The sequence below is a fragment of the Vicia villosa genome, linkage group LG4 (assembly GCF_029867415.1).
Source record: "Vicia villosa cultivar HV-30 ecotype Madison, WI linkage group LG4, Vvil1.0, whole genome shotgun sequence".
Taxonomy (NCBI): domain Eukaryota; kingdom Viridiplantae; phylum Streptophyta; class Magnoliopsida; order Fabales; family Fabaceae; genus Vicia; species Vicia villosa.
In genome coordinates this window covers 170,430,467-170,453,264 of record NC_081183.1, presented here as the reverse complement: position 1 = coordinate 170,453,264, position 22,798 = coordinate 170,430,467, and the positions used below count along the sequence as shown (strand labels likewise).

General features: G+C 36.9%; 1 protein-coding gene across 1 annotated transcript; it reads left to right on the top strand.

Moving 5' to 3' along the window:
• The first annotated feature begins 293 nt into the window (after window positions 1-293).
• Window positions 294-22,152, top strand: LOC131598304 (uncharacterized). Its single transcript, XM_058870920.1, has 4 exons — window positions 294-347; window positions 414-1,164; window positions 21,575-21,639; window positions 21,754-22,152. Exons 1-4 carry the CDS (start codon window positions 294-296, stop codon window positions 22,150-22,152), a joined length of 1,269 nt encoding a protein of 422 aa, XP_058726903.1.
• Window positions 22,153-22,798: the final 646 nt, after the last annotated feature.

The following is a 22,798-nucleotide window of genomic DNA, read 5'->3' as shown; positions in this document are numbered from 1 at the left end:
AGAGTGTAAATTTAATCAATATATCATATATTATTATTGCACTTATATTATGTATATATAATTACAACCAAATATATCTCTCCTATTATCCAATTCCTAAGTTTGTTATTTATAATGTTGAAAAACAGAATTGGTTCTCACAAAAGCCGAATTGCAAAATTTGACGCTGATTGAAATAGAAAAGATGCTTCAAGAAAATAAAAGGACACTAAAAGATTTCAAACCAATCCCTTATCCAGATGGATATGTTCTGCAACAATTAGGTAATAGACTGATATATGATGAACGCAATTATGACATTGCAAAAACAAAGACAGAATTCACAAATCTCTTTAGTGGACTTACAGGTAAACAATTGATAATATCGTTAACTATTTTTTATAATACTACTCTTTGTTTGGTTTATTGTTTAGAGATTGCTAATAAATATATCGGTAGTTATGCTATTGAAGAATCACCCTTTTGTGAAAGACCTTACTGATCAGCTTGACACAGATGAACAAAGAGTTATGTATCAAAAAATTATGGGAGTCGTCGACTCACAAAATGGTGCAGTCTTCTTCCTACATGGTTACGGTGGGACTGGTAAGACATACATGTGGAGAACACTGGCGGCAGCATTAAGGTCCAAACATGATATATGTCTAACAGTCGTAACCAGTGGTATAGCCTCATTTTTGTTACCAGGAGGTCGAACTGCGCATTCAAAATTTAAGATACCAGTGCCAACACTAGATAATTCTACTTGCAAAATTGAGTACAATGATGATGTGGGAGACCTTCTTAGACAAACTAAACTAATTATCTGGGATGAGGCTCCAATGGCACACAAGCATGCTTTTGAAGCACTTGAACGAACTCTCAGAGATGTAATGTCTACATACAGTAACTCAAAGGAGATGTTTGGTGGAAAAGTTGTTGTTTTTGGAGGTGATTTCAAACAGATTTTACCTGTTGTACCTCGAGGAAGTCGTTCAGATATTATACATTCTGCCATAAATGCGTCTTACATATGGAATTCTGTTCAAGTGTTAACATTAACCAAAAACATGCGGCTGCAATCCGGTCCGTCTGAAAATGATAAAAATGAAATTCAACAGTTTTCAGAATGGTTGTTAAGAATTGGCGAAGGAAAGGTATCTGAGCCCAATGACGGTGTGGCAGGTTTTGAAATTCCACCCGACCTGTTGATAACACAATTCGAAAACCCAATTTTCGCCATTGTTGATGCTACATATCCTGACTTTATTCATAATTATCATTCGATCCTGTTGCTACTGCGAAAAATAGAATCAGAGTCGCCACTAATATATTTATCCCATCGAGGGAAAGGAATACCAGGAAACCTAACTCAAAACAAGAACAAGGTCTTTCGACCAGAGAATCTAGGCACGGGAGTCGGTTACGCAAAGGGAAGGTGCTAGCACCCTCACGCCCATCGTACTTGATGGTATCCACCTATGTTTGTTTCTATCTAGAGGGTGTATCTATGTCTAAAACCTAAATGCGAATGCATGCAAAAGAAATACGGGGAAAAGAAGGAATTATTTACAAGTGTGCTCGCTTAGGCCCCGCGACCCAATGCCTACGTATCCCTTAAAAGGAATCAGAGCGACCGTAGTTCGGCTAAAGATTTTCTGTTTGTTTTGTGTTTTTTAGTTGGGCGGAGTTAACGCTCGCGCTCTTGCATAAGGGGACAGCCTTGGATGCAATAGAGCGGAGATAACAATGCCCTTAAGAAAGGAGAGAAGAGAGAGAGTTTGAGTGTTTCGAGGAAATCCCTAAGGCAAGGGAAACTCGAGTTACTCTTTGGTTTGTGTCTTTTAGAATTTGGGAACTTACGCCCGAATGGTTCCCTAAAGCAAGGGAGATCCAAGCACTCGAATGATTCCCTAAAGCAAGGGAGATTCAAGCTTCCATTCCCTTTTTAATGATTTTCACTTTTTTATTAATGTTTTTTAAGTGTTTTCTTTGTATTTTTTAAGGGAATTTATTCAACTATTTATTAGGTGTTTTAGTGTTGAAAAGAAAAAGAATGAAAAAAGGGGGGGACTAGCCTAATTTCTCTAACCTAAGTTGTTATTCTAGTCTAAGTCTAATGTTAACATACTAATGAGATATATTCCAAGCTAAGGGAGCGTACAAATTGTATCGACAAAATAGGCCCAAAATATGGCCAAAGCTAAGCAACAAAGTCAAACAAAAATTATACAAAAAATAACATGGAAATGATACTAAAAAGGAAAGAAGCAATTCAAGTATTAGTGCAAAATTAACCAAAAAATACTACTATTTTTATGAGTTTTTTATGAGGGAGAATTCAATTAAATATCAAAATTAGTACTAGCCTAAAACCTAAATTCTAATAAGCCTAAACTAGTATTTTATGTCATTTTTTATGAGAAAATTCTAAAACTAAAATTTTCCTAAAACCTAAATAGAACTAACAAATTTTATGGTTTTATGTGTCAACAATTACCTAAAAAAAAATAGGGAAAATCTATGTGAAAAAATACTAAGTTCTAGCATGAATTAATAGGCTCAGGGGGGTTAATTGGTGAGATTATGGTGCAGGCGGAAATTGAGGCGCTGAGCCCAATGGTATTGAGGCCCAAAGTGAGTTTTTTTGTTAGAGTTTTTTGTGCTATGGAGATGGTATCGGGCTTTGGGGAAGTATGAACAAAATTCGGTGGCCCACGAAAAATTGATCCAACAGCATTTACTTTCAGATTTTATTAAAAGTTTTAAAAAACAATTAATTAAAAATGAATAATAAAAAAAAGAAGATGAAATTGGGAATGGGATTAGGGTTACCTTAGTGTGACCTTTGAGCTTCCATCGCGAATTCTCAGTTTCTTTCTTCCTCTTTCGCGAATGGAACGGCGGCCTCCACACTCACCTCTCCGGCGAACTTCCGTCTATCTTCACCGTGAACCAAAATCGGAACGGCCTCTTCCCTCATCTCACTCTCTCTCTCTCTCCTGCTATCTTCTCTCTTCCGATCTCTTTCTCGATCTCATCGGTCGGAGTTCCTCCGACGTGCCTTCAACGACGAATCCGTTTCTCTTCTTCTTTCTTCATTTCGAAATCGCGATGAGGTGGTGATAGTTGTTGTTGCTTGCAGTTGCGATGATGATATTGATGATTCGAACGTGATGATATTGATTCGGTAACCAGACGGCTACGTGGAGAAGATTGTTGATATGTGAGGATGATGATGAACGTGTGTGATGATGAACGTGTGTGAGGATGAACATGATGCGATAAGGATTGTTGTCAATAACAAGAAATTCAAGTAAGCACACGCCTTAATCTTTTAATCTTGTTTTCTGATTCACACTTCTTCTTCTTCTACTATGGATTGATGTCGTTGTTGGATTTTGTGGTAGATGATTGAAGCTGATGAACATGATGGTGATGTTGCGTTGATGTTGAGGAAGAAGAATGAAGATTGAAGGTGATTCGGTTGATTCCAGATGAAGAATTTCTCTTGTGTTTTTGATGGAGAATCGATGAAGAGTTGTTTATGGTGATTTTCTGTTCTCTTCTCCATTGTTGCGGAGAATTGAAGAGTCAAGAGAGATGAAGATTGATGGTGTCTTGAAGAGAAAGATCAAGAGAGATTCGGTTATGAAGATTTTGGTTGATGAATGGTGATTGAAGATGTGAGGAGATGAATGGAGTGATTCTGTTATTGTTTTCAGATTGAAGAATGGAGAGGAAGGTTATGGTGATTGAGTGGAGAAAATTGAATGATGGAGAAGGGTGAAGAAATGGTGGAGAAGACTCTGAAAATGGGAGATTAACTCTGATATATAGGTGGCTGAAGCTGAGAATTTAGTTACAGGTTAGTTGCAAGCTGTTACTAAATGGTTTTTTCTGTTATAAGTTTGTTACAAATTCTGTTTTCTGTTAGCTCACTGAATTAGGGTAGCTATGTTAGTTACAAATCTGTTAGTTACAGTTATGTAGAACTGTTAGGAAATTAGTTACAAATAGTTAGGCTATTAGTTTCTTTTCTGTTTTGACAGTTATAGCATAACTGTTAGGTGTGTATGAATGGAGTTAGTTTGAGCTCTATTATTGGTTTAGGAATTACTTAGAAATGGTTAGGGGTCTGAACTAGTTAGTGTGAAACTAGGAGGTTATGGGGCTGATTCTGAGTTTTGGACTGCTATATCCTTGTACTAAAATGTTTATATGATTTTCTCTGACTTTATTTCTTGTTTTTCTGAACTGAACCGATGCATAGGACTGGTGGCTGAATATTTATTTGCAAATTGTGATTGAATATGGTATGGTTCATGCTTGCTTTGGGTGATTGGTTGACAACTGGTTATGTGGTTAATTAGAAAACGGTTTTGGTATGTTTAAATGTATAAGTATGAATGACAAAGGATGCTTTTTGTTTTAGAATTTTGGTGAAGGATTTTGCAGCCTCAGTTTCGGTTCTGTTTGTGTATTTGTTTGGGATGTGATAGTTGAACTGGTCTTATCTATTTCTTTGCAGGGCAAGCCTTTATGAATGTGGTATTTTATTTGAATTGAATGTGCATGGTATAGATTTTTGGTGAAGTTGAAATGGACTTAGCTTGAAAGATGACTTGATGGTATGAAGATGAAGAGGCTTGAAGATGGAACAAGAAATGGAACCAAGACTTGGCTACAAGGAAATGTTTAGAACAATTTTTGTATTTAGATGGTGTAACGTGCAATTGGATTAGTTTTGATGTAAATGGTGTTTTGGATAATTTGTAGATGGGTTTTGAACTTTTAAATGATGAATTTTCATGATATTTGCAACTCGGCCCTTTGAAATTGGTCTTGAATTTGTAATAGCTTGAATGTAATGGGTTCTTTGGGCTTCAACTTGTAAGCGAAGTAGACCTTTTTTGTAATGGATTTTATTGATGTAATGATAGACTTGGATGATAATGGTTGAACATGAATGATGTTTAGACCTTAGTAGATGCTCCCAATTCATGAATTGTTAAACCGTGTTTGAATCACTTTCTTCCAACTTTTAAACCACAGTCACGTTCGAACCTCGGGTCACTTTGCCATTATTCTTCCAATTCGTAACACAAACCAACAAACGAAGGCTTTATGTCACATCCACCCATTCAACCATAATCCACATGATGACTTGTGCTTGAAGTATTTGGGGATTCATAATCAAAGGAATGAGCACAACCTAATTTAAAGATCTCAAAGAAACCCTCGGATGAAAGGCCCTGATCCCACCTTGATGAAATTGGATGAAGAATAGCCCTCGTAGATTGATGAGAAGGAAATCCATACTGACTATCAGCTAAAACCATAATCTTCCATCCGATACTCAAAGAATAGCCAGATGAATTAAGCTTGAGTGAATTAGAAGCCCTAATTTCCAAGATCCTTGATCCCATGTCAGATTATTGAATAATGATGCATGATGTGTTAGATGACCTAGTGGAGGTATGCAGATGAAATGAGAAGCTTAAACAAATTAGGAATAAATATGTGGGCAAATTTTGGGGTGCAACAGCTGCCTCTATTCAATCTTCTTGAACCTGAATGTACGAACGACACAAGTTATGGACATGAGAGGTGTAAGTGGATTGATTACCCAAAAGTACCATCAAAATTTGCATTATGTGGTACGGCAAAGAGTGTTGAATGTTATCAAGAGATACCAGCTGAAGGTGGATCTTAAATAGATTGCTAACCTTAGTTAGACTTTGAACAAAAGAGACGTAGCCGTGGGACGACTCTAAAAGGAAGAAACCAGCCGTAGGGGAATCTACCAAACTGCTAACCTTAGTTAGACTTTAAAAAGAGACACAGCCGTAAGGTGACTCAACAAGGATGAAACCAGCCGTAGGGGAATCCGATCCTGATTGCTAACCTTAGTTAGACTTCAAAAAGAGACACAGCCGTAGGGTGACTCAACAAGGATGAAACCAGCCGTAGGGGAATCCGATCCTGATTGCTAACCTTAGTTAGACTTCAAAAAGAGACACATCCGTAGGGTGACTCAACAAGGATGAAACCAGCCGTAGGGGAATCCGATCCTGATTGCTAACCTTAGTTAGACTTCAAAAAGAGACACAGCCGTAGGGTGACTCAACAAGGATGAAACCAGCCGTAGGGGAATCCGATCCTAATTGCTAACCTTAGTTAGACTTAAAAAAGGAGACGTAGCCGTGGGACGACTCTAAAAGAAAGAAACCAGCCGTAGGGGAATCTACCAAACTGCTAACCTTAGTTAGGCTTCAAAAAGAGACACAGCCGTAGAGTGACTCTAGATCTGAAAAGGTATGCCAATAATCATTGGACTTTATTGAGGAGGACTAGTAATGACTAGACTCTATGGGGATGTTTATGAACACTGAATTCGAAGGCGATGCCAATAACCATTGGGCTTGTCTGAAAGAAAAGCTAGTGACAACTAGAATCAATCAGGGGATGCCAGTAAACACTGGGCTTTAAGGAAGATATTGATGCTTGCGAAGCATAAGAACTACATGGATCCCTCAGGCCAAAGGGCGGGGTGTACTCTTCAAGAGTGGCATTCATTCGAGTTGCCACACACCAAGTATGATTACCCAAATGATTGAAAAATGAGATGGGTTGAATGCCCACCCTCATTCGCACTCTAATCTACACGCAGCATACGGGAAAATAACCAAGGCGAACTTGCGAGAAGCAAGAGGTATCCCTTATGCGAAAGGCAGTAGGGGACTCACAAAAAGTGAATACAAAGAGAGGACTGGTGACGACCAGACTCTATTAGATGATGCCAGTAAACACTGGACTTTGAAAGAGGTATTGTTATATACGGAATATAAGAACTACATGGTTCCCTCAGGCCAAAAGGCGGGGTGCAATTCTATAAGAGTGACAATCATTCGAATTGCCACACACAAAGTATGGGTTATTCAAACGATTCAGCTCGGCAAACGGGAAATAACCATAGAGACAATGATCTGACGAAGCAAGACTTTGTATCCAATCCACACTAGAGAGAGAAAGTGAGACTTCTTCTGGGGATATATTGTTTTGTGCCTTTGAAGCACATACAAACTTGGCTTATGCATTGATGCATGTTTGAATTTTTCTCATGGCGTAATGCTCCATATTCATGGAAATGCTACGCTTTTTTTTGTAGATGCAATGTGAATGCAATGATTACTATATGTAGAGACCAAGAGGGCCCTTTAGAGAGTATTCCGCTGACTTGTCGATCAAAGTTCGTTTCTGACCTCGGGAGAGGTAAACACCAGGGAGAATCCCCTTAGTGTTAAGAACTCTGTGGGGGTGCCAATAGACATTGGACTTTAACTTGCAAGACATGCTTCTTTGTTGACTTGAAGGATAATTTCTGACTTCTCACCATGTGCCATAGCTCGGAGAATTTTTAGCTTGAGGAGATTCCCTCAATTTACCATATTGGGGATAAGAAATCCGGATAAGGAACCCTTGTTGGGAGGATTGGAACATTCCTAGGAGAAATAAACTCCTATGCTCGGGGAGAGAATGAATTCTCAGGAGAAATAAACTCCTATGCTCGGGGAGAGACTTTTCTAGGAGAAATAAACTCCCATGCTTGAGGAATAGAACCAACTCTTAGGAGAAATAAACTCCTATGCTTGGGGAGAGAGTAACTTGCTGGGGAAAAGCAATGTGATACTTCTCCACTATGTGATGGTCAACTGCACTTTACAAGTGAATGACGGTTCCTTCAATACAAACCAAAAAGAGTATGCCCCAGGCTGCTTGACTTGTGAAGATATCTGATTTAACAAAGACATTTTCCTCGAAAGGATCCTTACACCAGGCTTACTTGAGGTAACTCTGCCCCAGCATATTCAAGCGTTTGAGATAGTCCTTCATGGTCAACAGATCTTCGAGAGAATTGTCAAATCTCGACGCAACTGCCCCAGATTGAGTGAGCTTGAGAGATTATCACTTGTGGGTGTTATTGATGCAGGTTTAGAGCTGAATTGGAGCTTTAGGAAAACAAGAAGAGGAAAGGAAGCTGGAAGTCTCAAAGGCAAAGCAAAAAGATGAAGTTTGACAAGGGCGCGCCGCGGGAGTTCTAGCCAGCGCCGCGCCAAAGTCTCTGTTTTTGATCGCGCCGCGCGCATCCGTTGCCGCGCCGCGGCCGCGGCGTTAAAAGCCCAAAACTTATAAATAAAAGCCCTAGCTTCCAAGTGAAAGGGAGATCTTTTGTGAGCGAAATTAGGAGAGCATTCTGAGTTTGCAGTCAAGAACAACAATTGAAGGCCAATTCTTTACCAATCGAAGACATTCCATTGATGAAGATGAATCCCTCCATTAATTCTTGTGTGTTCTTCATGTCTATGGAGAGCTAAATTCCTCTTGTTGAGTTTAAGGTAGTAGTTAACCTATGAATATACAATACCATTAATTATTTCCTATGAACAATTGTTTGAATTTATTATCAATAAGAAACCTTGTTTTTAATTTACACCATTATTGAATCTTTGATCGAAAGAAAGGATTTTAACTTTTGCCCTAGGTTACTATATTGATTCAATCTCAATTTGCAGAGATGGAATTGTGATTGAGTTTTCATAATTATCGTTCTTTATTACTATTATCGATATTGATATTTGGAGAGATCGAATCTCATACCGGTAAAAGTTTATCTAATTTGATTTGCAGACATGGAATCATATTTGAGGATAAGTGAAGATAGTAATTCAAATGATTGTTCAATTGTGAATTAATTGATAAGTTGTATAGGAATAGGCTGATGAACCCTAAAGCTCAACATACTTCCTTAATCGTTAACAAAAGTTCATTATTTGCATTTAAATTATTGTTTAAATTTGATAGTATCATAATCATAAAACAAACTCAATTACTTTTTCTAACTCAAAATAATTAACTATAGAACGGCAGTGATATTAACCAATCCCTGTGGATACGATATATTACCGAAAATATTTACCCACAAATACTATCAACAAATTGGCGCCGTTGCCGGGGATTGGTGTCAATATTGCACGCATTGCAATAGTTTTTTATTTTGAGTTATTTCCTTATTTTTAGTTATATTATTTTTAGTTATTTACTTATTTTTAGATTTTTTGTTTAGTTACTTATTTTTAGATTTTTTGTTTAGTTACTTAATTTTAGATTTTTAGTTTAGTTCCTTTATTTTAGATTTTTTTTTTGGTTAGTTACTCTATTTTAGATTTTTTTTAGTTTAGTGCCTTTATTTTAGATATTTAGTTAGTTACTTTATTTTAGATTTTGTTATTGCAATTTGCAATAGTCTTTTAATTTTGATTTTTTTATTATTATTATTTTTTTTTCTTGTTATTTCACTTGTTTGCTAGTTTTGTAGATTTTTGTTTGTCGGAATGTTTGACCCAAATATAAATGTTGCGATTCATGCTCAAAACGAGATTCTAATTCAACAAATGGAGTATCTCCTTCAAAGTGTGTCACAGTTCACACCTCAAGTTAATGAGTTTCATGATATCGGATGGTGCACACCGGAAGATGCGATGGAGTATCATATGGCTAACCATGAATACCAACAACAAGGATTTTCACACTATAATCAAGGTTACCAAAGAGGACCCACTGAGTTAGAGGAAACCATGAATCAATTCATGCAATTCTCTTTAGCCATTCAACAAAACCGGGAAACGCAAGATGTTCAACTTACCAAATTCTTCACCGAGCAAAACGTAAGTCAAGTTTCAACTTTTCAAAACCCTATGACTTGTGTAGAAACCTGCAATGCTACTTCTATAAGAAGTGTAAAAGTGATTGATGAGGAAGTTGAAAACAATGATGATGACAAGGAAGATGTTGCTGAAAAGGATAATATAGAGCATATAAACATCAAGAAAAATATAGAAAGCGAGTATGAGCCTTCAATGAAGCTACCTTATCCAAGACCTCCTAAAAAAGTAGATGATGTGTTAGTCGAAGGAACAAAAAAGGAGGATATAATCAAAGAAGTCATGAATGAGTTAGAAACTTCAAAAGCTGAAACTTTTTCAAAAGAGAATATGATGGACTTAGAGTTGAAGAAGAGTAGTAATGCAAAGGAGCATAAACTCTCATTGGAATTACTCCCTATACAAGCTCCTAATAAAGAAAGGAATGAGAGTCATTACTTTCGGTCAATGAAAATGTTTAGCCGTTTGCAAATCACCATCCCATTCTTAGAAGGTTTAGAGTTAAAGCCAAAATTTGTCAAATTCATCAAGGATAGGTTCTCACCGATGAAGAAATTAACGGATAAGGAGGTTATCTCTCTTGAGGAGAGGAAAAAACAAATGAAGGAAGAGAGATCGCGAGTTGAAGTGGTAAGAATTAAGGATGAAGAAATCAAACAAGCAAACTTTAAATACTTTTGGGGTTTCACATTGGTAAGAAAAGTACCAAGGAAACGAGACAATGGTTGATGATTCAACCATGAACCGTCAAGCCATGCGACGTTAAACGAGGCACTTCGTGGGAGGTAACCCACACTTCTAATGTTTTATTTTGTTTTGTTTATTTTTATTTCAGGAAATAATAAGGGGACCTTTCCGGTGAAAGCTAGGAAGAATAAATTGATATGGCAATACCCCTTGTGAGTCAACCCTCTTGGGCTTGTTTTGAAACATTGAGGTCAATGTTTAGTTCAAGTTTGGGGGTGGATTTACTCTTTTGCATTTTTCAATTTTTTGTTTATTGTTTCTTTTATCCCCAGTTTAGAATGAGTAGTTTCTACAGCATAATGAAAATCTCAAGCAAAGTACCGACAAAGGAGCAACATGCATGAAAGTGGTAGTGAGTGAAATTTTTTTTCAAAAATTAAGTTTTCACTTTCTTTTTCAATAAAAGTGACAAAGCAGGTATGAATTTTTGAACTCAAACTCCTAATGTGTGCATGAAACTTAGGTTGTTAGTAAATACCTAACAGAAGTTCTTTATGGTACACTATTTTATTGGATCGGTTTAGCCTTAACCATTGTGAGGAAAGCTTTCCATTGTTTACTATATGCAGGAGACCATCAATTGTTTTGACTTGTTTGTATCATGCTAAACCGTTTGTTGCATCATTTGTGGAAATCTGTGAAAGTGATTTAGGCACTTGTTTGAATCTGAGAGTTCTTTTAGCCTATTCCAACGTAAAACTTATTTTCTTCTGTGAGAGTGTGATCCTTTGCTAACCATTCTTTGAGCCTGAGGTCAAGATAAGCATCATAATATGCACCAAGGAAAATACCTGGTGAGTTTTGATCTCAATAAAAAGTTTTGTTTTGGACCATCAACCATAAAATTTGGTGATGTGTTTTCTCTTTGACCTTTTTAGAAAGTAGGGGAGCATTCATACAATCTAAATACAGGTTGACCTCCAAGTTGGGGAGAGTCACATTCAAAAGAAGAGTAAGTGCATGTGGTAATTGGTGAAAGATTAAAGAAGTCGTAGCTTGAAAAAAATTTATGGAAAAAGAACAACGTTTGAATAAAACGGTTGTTGACAAAAAAAGGTGAAAAAGAAAAACCAAGCTATGAATGGAAAAAGATGAACGGGTGAGAGAATTAAAGTATAGAGAAGAAGGAATGAGTTATGATTTGGATGCTTCCCTAGATTAGGAACAACCCTTGACTATCTTCTTTTCTTTGAATCTAAACCGCATTACAACCCTAGAAAGACCTTCTGATTCTCAGATTCCACACGACTTGATGCTAACAATTTGGTGAACGTATGATATGGATCTTTGTTGATTTAATTGTTTGGATGAGTGTTTAACCCCTCTTTTATTCATCATACTTTTTGATGAGAGTGATTAGTGCTGATTCAATTACAATTGTGTAGTGTTTTGAACTTCTGGAGGTAATTTGCTTTCAAAATTTGTTTCGTGTGTATGTTCTGACTTTGCAGGAAGAGGAGGAGTATTTTGACTTGGTTACTAAATTGAACCACTTGAGAAACTTTTTTGAAAAACTTGTTGCATGACTGTTGGTATGTTTTGTTGGAGGTAAGTAATTTTGTTTAGGGACAAACAAAGCTCTAAGTTGGGGAGAGTTTGTTAGGAGTGAATTAATGGTAAATTCATGTGTTAATATAAGTAAATTTTGGTTTAAACTAATGCAAATTGTGATAGATCCATAGGTTTTTAGTAAGAATTGAACTGAAAAGGTTCAGTTCATGTGTAAAGCAAATCGAATCACTTGTGGGTGTTATTGATGCAGGTTTAGAGCTGAATTGGAGCTTTAGGAAAACAAGAAGAGGAAAGGAAGCTGGAAGTCTCAAAGGCAAAGCAAAAAGATGAAGTTTGACAAGGGCGCGCCGCGGGAGTTCTAGCCAGCGCCGCGCCAAAGTCTCTGTTTTTGATCGCGCCGCGCGCATCCGTTGCCGCGCCGCGGCCGCGGAGTTAAAAGCCCAAAACTTATAAATAAAAGCCCTAGCTTCCAAGTGAAAGGGAGATCTTTTGTGAGCGAAATTAGGAGAGCATTCTGAGTTTGCAGTCAAGAACAACAATTGAAGGCCAATTCTTTACCAATCGAAGACATTCCATTGATGAAGATGAATACCTCCATTAATTCTTGTGTGTTCTTCATGTCTATGGAGAGCTAAATTCCTCTTGTTGAGTTTAAGGTAGTAGTTAACCTATGAATATACAATACCATTAATTATTTCCTATGAACAATTGTTTGAATTTATTATCAATAAGAAACCTTGTTTTTAATTTACACCATTATTGAATCTTTGATCGAAAGAAAGGATTTTAACTTTTGCCCTAGGTTACTATATTGATTCAATCTCAATTTGCAGAGATGGAATTGTGATTGAGTTTTCATAATTATCGTTCTTTATTACTATTATCGATATTGATATTTGGAGAGATCGAATCTCATACCGGTAAAAGTTTATCTAATTTGATTTGCAGACATGGAATCATATTTGAGGATAAGTGAAGATAGTAATTCAAATGATTGTTCAATTGTGAATTAATTGATAAGTTGTATAGGAATAGGTTGATGAACCCTAAAGCTCAACATACTTCCTTAATCGTTAACAAAAGTTCATTATTTGCATTTAAATTATTGTTTAAATTTGATAGTATCATAATCATAAAACAAACTCAATTACTTTTTCTAACTCAAAATAATTAACTATAGAACGGCAGTGATATTAACCAATCCCTGTGGATACGATATATTACCGAAAATATTTACCCACAAATACTTTCAACAACGTCACTAATTCAGATTGATTGAAATCAATAGAGAGATTCCTCGACTTGATTGACCCTGATTGGTCTAATTTGAGATGTCAAACCTTGATTTGCTTGCCCCATATGGGATGAACTCACGAGAGAGATTCTTCATCGTGACTGCCCCTGATTATGTACATCTTACCAGAATCCTCGAGTTTTACTTCCCTTAAGATCCCACAAATCGTGGAAGTAACTTTACCACACTCAATAGAGTATTCAAAATCTTCAGGGTAATCAATCAAAGAGATTATCCACTGCTCATGCTCAATAGAGTATTCATACTTCTCCCCTCAGGGTAACCAGTCAAAGAAGGTATAAACTGATTATGCTCAATGGAGTCTTCAGGCAGCATGCCCCTTGATATATTAGTCTCTGGAATGATTTCTTTTTACTCTAAGGAGTTCTCCAGTCCTTTTACTTTGACATGATCAAGCTCTTTACGGATTCTCATCATGGAGATTTCGTTGATGTTTAAGCAAATGTTTTGTATGCAAGGGAATGTTAATTCTGAGAATGACGATTCTAATGCAAAGCCTATGCTAGTCTTGAAGTTTAAAAACTTTTTATGCAATGAGGTGGCCACCTCTTATGAATGAAATATAAAGCGAGCATACGATACCAACATATATGTGTTACGCTTCATTGGGAGTCAGTAAACACTATCTCATGGGAGTGCGTCTTCGAAATAAACCCTACTTCAATTAGGACTTTTAAGGGTTGTAATTTCGCCTGGTTCATGGTTTTCGAAAACAAAGGATTTTTAGGCTCAAAATTATTTGGTACCCACCCCCTTCATGATGTTCTCCAGTCCTATATTCAGTTAACTCAACATGAGTGTTCATCCCTCACAAGGAATTTTAAGATGGTTGAGGAATCAATGAGGTTTTTTCGGACATGGCAGTCGCTTCACCTTTTATTCTTCTGATTCATTATCACACGACTTTGTTTTTGCTTTTTTCACCATCCTTTTTTTCTTTCTATTGCCATATTCTTTTCTTTATCCTTTTTTCTTTTCTTTTTTTTTTGCAATATTTTTTTTCTTTTTCTTTCTTGAACAAGTCGTGTGACCTTGCATTGTCTTTGATTCGTTGGAAGTGATTGCGACTGCCTCATTCCATGATTAATGAAGAATTACCATTGTGGAATCATCATCTTTTGTCCTCTTGGTAGGTGAAGGATAACCATCACGGTTTTAAATTTCCTCAACCTTTTGAAGGATAACCATTGTTGTATCCTTAGATGCATACCATTTGTGAGTTTTGAACACTTGATCAAGTTAAATGAACACTACCCTGCCCCAGGATTAAAAATAAGGGTTTTTTCTGATAAAACAAGAAACTCCTCCTTCAAGGCTCAAAGGGGTTACCGAGGGTCTATCTCCCTTATATCTCCGGTGTTTAGGGATTTGAAACAATGCCTGTACATCATCAGTAGGGTTTTATTCAAAAACACACAGTTAGGGATTTTTGCATTTTTATAATCATCATCATTCTCCCTCCGCTCGTTGCCTAAGCAAGCGATAAGTAAAGTTGGTATCGTAATGCCAAAAACATTTTTTTTGAGTGAAAACGAATGGATTACTTCAAGACAAACATAAACCATGTATTATGATTTTCATTTGAAAATTAACAAATTTTTACATGCTAGCAATGCTTAAACAAACAATGAAATGTTACAAATGAGAATGCAATAGAGAACGAAATGAATGCTCTTGTTGAGGAGACTTGACTCCGTATGGGCTTATTGCTCTTGAATGCTTTCTGCAGCTTTGATACCCCATTGAGACTTCAATATAAGCATAAACCTCTTTGGAATGAATGTTGTTGTTCTGAAATCAGCGAGGACCTGAACTTTGCCCTTGAATGTATTATGATCTTCAATTAAATGGCCAGGTGCCCCAGCATGGTAGCCACTTAGCATTATCATATGTTCCTTCCACACACTTTATATTACTTCCCAGAAGAATATTCCAACAAGAGTGGTGCATTTTTATTTTTATTTTTACTTTAGGGATTCGAGCAATGCAAATGATGCAATACTCAAGATAGACAATGTCTTGCTTATCCCTCGGTCGGGAGCCCCAAATATAGATGCTAGAACAGTAATCACCATCATGACTGAAAGAATATTGCATTATCATCGAACTCAAGAGAGCTATATGTGGTGAGGAAGACTCACAACACAAATCTTAACCAACTGAGATTCTAACCAGCAGGGAAGTAATTGGGCACAAGGCATTAGAATTACATCAATTTATTTCTCATAATCTCTCTTTCTCTATTGACGAGCAAAAGCCATTGAGAAGAAAATTCCGAGAAGAGATGACACACGATATGAAGCAACAGACTGAGAATGAGAAATGCCTCTGCAAAATACTCTTTATTATCACATGGCAAAAGATTCTGACAAAGTTGCACAAGAATTTTTAGTGCTTTAAGGGATTCGAGCATGCGAATGGTGCAATGCTCAAGATAGACAATGTCTTGCTTATCCCTCGATCGGGAGCCCCACACAATTTCCACATGTGTACAAGTGATGATTATCACTTTGGCTTGCATGTCCAAACTAATCAGAGATAGAATAAATGACCTTTGCAGCTCTTGACATCAAGCACTAGGCACAATACAACAATGTCTAAATCAAGGGAGTCACAATCTTTTATGGCTTTCAACCTTTTCTCCAATAGGTGGAACCTTTTGTTATTTCAATGATCGGAAACTTAGGAGACTTCAATTTCCAATTTGTTCTCATGATGTAAATTCTCCTTGACATGGATAGGAATCTCAACATTATTTCAGACATTCTGATTCATAAGACCTTCTCTCGGGGCGAGATTAACATTTGCATTTGGCCTCTGAGGAGCTTATCTCAATTCTTCTTTTCTAAGAGAAAACGTTTGAATGATCTCCATACAGTGATTCAGGTTAATCCCCATTTCTGTCCTCATCTCATTCAAGTCCTCACGGAGTTGTTCCATCATTAACTTTCGAGCAAGTAGCGGTGAGAAGTCAATCTGTTGTTGAAGTCAGAATTTGAATGGAAAGGGCCCTCATAAACTTCTGAGAGAACTATGAAACGCATGATAATATGCATGCATGTTTCATTTCTAAGGGATCCTAAAGTCTTTTCATCAACTTTTGTTTCCTTTTTTATTCCTTTTTTTTGCATATAGTATCTTTTTTTTTTCTTTTCCATCTTTTCTGTTTTTCTACTTTTTCGTTTCCTCTTTTTTTTTTGGAAATAGACTTTAGAATCCCCCACAAATGAAGTGGATAAAGTAATGATGTTATGCAATGCAAAGTGGTGAGACTGAACGTCTCGCAAATCTGGATATCTGAATTATACTGATCTTTCTGAATGATGCAGGTTCAAAATTCCGGCTTCAGATTACAATATAGAGATCCGGGTATGATGAAGGGTAGTATCCTGTCCCACCCCAATCTCACGGGTATGTATTCTAGACACGGACAGGTGGTCCCTAATGGTCACCGGGGTCTACAGTTCCCATGGGGTACAAAGTGTTTGAGGCAACAAGCGTGCTAGACACAGTGTTCCATGAAAGAACCTCGCCCAATTGTGGTACCCCATGTCAAGCTTGATCATAGCAAGCGCTACGGGAGTCAACATGAGCATCCACGCTAATCCTCTGTGTCACTGGCCTGGGTAGTGGGCCTTTTACCTCACAAAAACCCCCACATGCAAAACAAAGCAGAAAAATATGTGGCCCCCACGGGGACCCATAATATAGTCTAGATGCATGCGAAAAGTAAACATGACATGCAAGCAGAAAATAAACACGATATGCAAACATATATACAATATGTAAACATAAAAACAAACAAAGAAACACCCAATAAAAGAAACAAACAAAGGCTAGGATCGACTCGCTAGGAATGGACCAGCACAGGTCTATCAACGTCCCCAGCAGAGTCGCCAGCTGTCGCTACCGCGAAAAATGGAATCAGATTCGCCACTAATATATTTATCCCATCGAGGGAAAGGAATACCAAGAAACCTAACTCAAAACAAGAACAAGGTCTTTCGACCAGAGAATCTAGGCACGGGAGTCGGTTACGCAAGGGGAAGGTGCTAGCACCCCTCACGCCCATCGTACTCGATGGTATCCACCTATGTTTGTTTCTATCTAGAGGGTGTATCTATGTCTAAAACCTAAATGTGAATGCATGCAAAAGAAATACGGGGAAAAGAAGGAATTATTTACAAGTGTGCTCGCTTAGGCCCCGCGACCCAATGCCTACGTATCCCTTAAAAGGAATCAGAGCGACTGTAGTTCGGCTAAAGATTTTCTGTTTGTTTTGTGTTTTTTAGTTGGGCGGAGTTAACGCTCGCGCTCTTGCATAAGGGGACAGCCTAGGATGCAATAGAGCGGAGATAACAATGCCCTTACGAAAGGAGAGAAGAGAGAGAGTTTAAGTGTTTCGAGGAAATCCCTAAGGCAAGGGAAACTCGAGTTACTCTTTGGTTTGTGTCTTTTAGAATTTGGGAACTTACGCCCGAATGGTTCCCTAAAGCAAGGGAGATCCAAGCACTCGAATGATTCCCTAAAGCAAGGGAGATTCAAGCTTCCATTCCCTTTTTAATGATTTTCACTTTTTTATTAATGTTTTTTAAGTGTTTTCTTTGTATTTTTTAAGGGAATTTATTCGACTATTTATTAGGTGTTTTAGTGTTGAAAAGAAAAAGAATGAAAAAAGGGGGGGGGGGGGGGGACTAGCCTAATTTCTCTAACCTAAGTTGTTATTCTAGTCTAAGTCTAATGTTAACATACTAATGAGATATATTCCAAGCTAAGGGAGCGTACAAATTGTATCGACAAAATAGGCCCAAAATATGGCCAAAGCTAAGCAACAAAGTCAAACAAAAATTATACAAAAAATAACATGGAAATGATACTAAAAAGGAAATAAGCAATTCAAGTATTAGTGCAAAATTAACCAAAAAATACTACTATTTTTATGAGTTTTTTATGAGGGAGAATTCAATTAAATGTCAAAATTAGTACTAGCCTAAAACCTAAATTCTAATAAGCCTAAACTAGTATTTTATGTCATTTTTTATGAGAAAATTCTAAAACAAAAATTTTTCTAAAACCTAATTAGAACTAACAAATTTTATGTTTTTATGTGTCAACAATTACCTAAAAAAAATAGGGAAAATCTATGTGGAAAAATACTAAGTTCTAGCATGAATTAATAGGCTCAGGGGGGTTAATTGGTGAGATTATGGTGCAGGCGGAAATTGAGGTGCTGAGCCTAAAGGTATTGAGGCCCAAAGTGAGTTTTTTTGTTAGAGTTTTTTGTGCTATGGAGATGGTATCGGGCTTTGGGGAAGTATGAACAAAATTCGGTGGCCCACGAAAAATTGATCCAACAGCATTTACTTTCAGATTTTATTAAAAGTTTTAAAAAACAATTAATTAAAAATGAATAATAAAAAAAAGAAGATGAAATTGGGAATGGGATTAGGGTTACCTTAGTGTGACCTTTGAGCTTCCATCGCGAATTCTCAGCTTCTTTCTTCCTCTTTCAAGAATGGAACGGCGACCTCCACACTCACCTCTCCGGCGAACTTCCGTCTATCTTCACCGTGAACCAAAATCGGAACGGCCTCTTCCCTCATCTCACTCTCTCTCTCTCTCTCTCTCCTGCTATCTTCTCTCTTCCGATCTCTTTCTCGATCTCATCGGTCGGAGTTCCTCCGACGTGCCTTCAACGACGAATCCGTTTCTCTTCTTCTTTCTTCATTTCGAAATCGCGATGAGGTGGTGATAGTTGTTGTTGCTTGCAGTTGCGATGATGATATTGATGATTCGAACGTGATGATATTGATTCGGTAACCAGACGGCTACGCGGAGAAGATTGTTGATATGTGAGGATAATGATGAACGTGTGTGAGGATGAACATGATGCGATAAGGATTGTTGTCAATAACAAGAAATTCAAGTAAGCACACGCCTTAATCTTTTAATCTTGTTTTCTGATTCACACTTCTTCTTCTTCTACTATGGATTGATGTCGTTGTTGTGATTTTGTGGTAGATGAGTGAAGCTGATGAACATGATGATGATGTTGCGTTGATGTTGAGGAAGAAGAATGAAGATTAAAGGTGATTCGGTTGATTCCAGATGAAGAATTTCTCTTGTGTTTTTGATGGAGAATCGATGAAGAGTTGTTTATGGTGATTTTCTGTTCTCTTCTCCATTGTTACAGAGAATTGAAGAGTCAAGAGAGATGAAGATTGATGGTGTCTTGAAGAGAAAGATCAAGAGAGATTCGGTTATGAAGATTTTGGTTGATGAATGGTGATTGAAGATATGAGGAGATGAATGGAGTGATTCTGTTATTGTTTTCAGATTGAAGAATGGAGAGGAAGGTTATGGTGATTGAGTGGAGAAAACTGAATGATGGAGAAGGGTGAAGAAATGGTGGAGAAGACTCTGAAAATGGAAGATTAACTCTGATGTATAGGTGGCTGAAGCTGAGAATTTAGTTACAGGTTAGTTGCAAGCTGTTACTAAATGGTTTTTTCTTTAACTCACTGAATTAGGGTAGCTATGTTAGTTACAAATCTGTTAGTTACAGTTATGTAGAACTGTTAGGAAATTAGTTACAAACAGTTAGGCTATTAGTTTCTTTTCTGTTTTGACAGTTATAGCATAACTCTTAGGTGTGTATGAATGGAGTTAGTTTGAGCTCTGTTATTGGTTTAGGAATTACTTAGAAATGGTTAGGGGTCTGAACTAGTTAGTGTGAAACTAGGAGGTTATGGGGCTGATTCTGAGTTTTGGACTGCTATATCCTTGTACTGAAATGTTTATATGATTTTCTCTGACTTTATATCTTGTTTTTCTGAACTGAATCGATGCATACGACTGGTGGCTGAATATTTATTTGCAAATTGTGATTGAATATGGTATGGTTCATGCTTGCTTTGGGTGATTGGTTGACAACTGGTTATGTGGTTAATTAGAAAACTGTTTTGGTATGTTTAAATGTATAAGTATGAATGACAAAGGATGCTTTTTGTTTTAGAATTTTGGTGAAGGATTTTGCAGCCTCAGTTTCGGTTCTGTTTGTGTATTTGTTTGGGATGTGATAGCTGAACTGGTCTTATCTATTTCTTTGCAGGGCAGGCCTTTATGAATGTGGTATTTTATTTGAATTGAATGTGCATGGTATAGATTTTTGGTGAAGTTGAAATGGACTTAGCTTGAAAGATGACTTGATGGTATGAAGATGAAGAGGCTTGAAGATGGAACAAGAAATGGAACCAAGACTTGGCTACAAGGAAATGTTTAAAACAATTTTTGTATTTAGATGGTGTAACGTGCAATTGGATTAGTTTTGATGTAAATGGTGTTTTGGATAATTTGTAGATGGGTTTTGAACTTTTAAATGATGAATGTTCATGATATTTGCAACTCGGCCCTTTGAAATTGGTCTTGAATTTGTAATAGCTTGAATGTAATGGGTTCTTTGGGCTTCAACTTGTAAGCGAAGTAGACCTTTTTTGTAATGGATTTTATTGATGTAATGATAGACTTGGATGATAATGGTTGAACATGAATGATGTTTAGACCTTAGTAGATGCTCCCAATTCATGAATTGTTAAACCGTGTTTGAATCACTTTCTTCCAACTTTTAAACCACAGTCACGTTCGAACCTCGGGTCACTTTGCCATTATTCTTCCAATTCGTAACACAAACCAACAAACGAAGGCTTTATGTCACATCCACCCATTCAACCATAATCTACATGATGACTTGTGCTTGAAGTATTTGGGGATTCATAATCAAAGGAATGAGCACAACCTAATTTAAAGATCTCAAAGAAACCCTTGGATGAAAGGCCCTGATCCCACCTTGATGAAATTGGATGAAGAATAGCCCTCGTAGATTGATGAGAAGGAAATCCATACTGACTATCAGCTAAAACCATAATCTTCCATCCGATACTCAAAGAATAGCCAGATGAATTAAGCTTGAGTGAATTAGAAGCCCTAATTTCCAAGATCCTTGATCCCATGTCAGATTATTGAATAATGATGCATGATGTGTTAGATGACCTAGTGGAGGTATGCAGATGAAATGAGAAGCTTAAACAAATTAGGAATAAATATGTGGGCAAATTTTGGGGTGCAATAGATCCAATACCTTAAGGGTCGAGCAATTCTTGCTTCTACATTAGAAATTATGGACGAAATAAACAATCATATCCTTGACTTAATGCCAGGTCTACATCTTTCTCACCAACCTTGAAAAACATCAAATGTTCATATTTATTTCACTTAACTCATTATATTCTTCATACAGGAGACATGCGGGATTACTATAGCTCCAATTCTGTCGATAAGTCTGAAATCAATGACGACACGGTGGTAAATATCCTAACTCCATAATTTCTCAGTTCGCTCCGTACATCTGGTTTGCCTACCCATCATTTAAAGTTAAAGGTTGGAACACCAATTATGCTCATGAGGAATATTGATCAGTATGAAGGACTATGTAATGGAACAAGGTTGATAGTAACAAAATTGGGAACACATGTTATTGAAGCTTCAATAATAGCTGGAAAGAACTGTGGCAATCAGGTTTACATCCCACGAATGGATATGTCACCTTCATATTCACTATGGCCGTTCAAGCTCAATAGAAGACAATTCCCCATTATAGTGTCATATGCTATGACAATTAACAAATCCCAAGGACAGTCTTTGGATACTGTTGGTCTATACCTACCAAGAGATGTTTTTACCCATGGACAAATATATGTTGCACTATCAAGAGTGGCAACAAAACAGGGAATCAAAATATTAATTCATGATCAACATGCAAAAGTTAAAACAACAACTACAAATGTAGTTTACAAGGAGATCTTCAGCAATATATAATTCCTCTCTTTGTACCGTATCTGAATACATTCATATTGGTTTCACATCAGGTTGATTTTATTATATTGTTTCTTAAATTTCATTAACTTTTAAGGTTTACTTATAAGTAAACACTAAAAAACATCAAAAACAATTATAGTGACATCTGCTAGTTACTGCAATATATTAACCTGGAAACCTATAAACATAACATATTGCACAAGGACATCTGACATCAACTCGAAATACAATACATTCACCTGCATCAATTATATGACATCTACAAAAAATATCCCACCCAGGACCTAACTCTGTATTGTAAGGATCATGAATGTTTGACAGTTTCATTGTTGTGGACATACCGCTGTCCCCACACAAAACAAGAGCTTCATACCCACAACTTCCTAAGATTCTTGCAGTATTTAACCCCAACTTCTGCAATACAAATACAAACTGTTAATTCACACTATTACTTAATTAAACCTTAACCAAAAAAACTTAATAGTATAAACAGCAGTTACTAAACTAAATTTCCTTCAATTAATGAAGACTGAGAAACTGTAACAACAAACGAATGAATGTTGTCATCAAATGTGTATCGGCTGTGAAAGTATGGTAAATCCACCCAATATGCCACCTCTTTAAACCAGTTAATTCCAAAATTATT

Bases quoted from the DNA above. Each gene is read 5' to 3' on its own strand.
- LOC131598304 (XM_058870920.1), top strand. From the start codon at position 294: ATGACATTGCAAAAACAAAGACAGAATTCACAAATCTCTTTAGTGGAC. The intron at 1,165-21,574 runs GTTTTGAAATTC...TTCTTCATACAG, and splicing joins GCCCAATGACGGTGTGGCAG to GAGACATGCGGGATTACTAT. The intron at 21,640-21,753 runs GTAAATATCCTA...AATATTGATCAG, and splicing joins AAATCAATGACGACACGGTG to TATGAAGGACTATGTAATGG.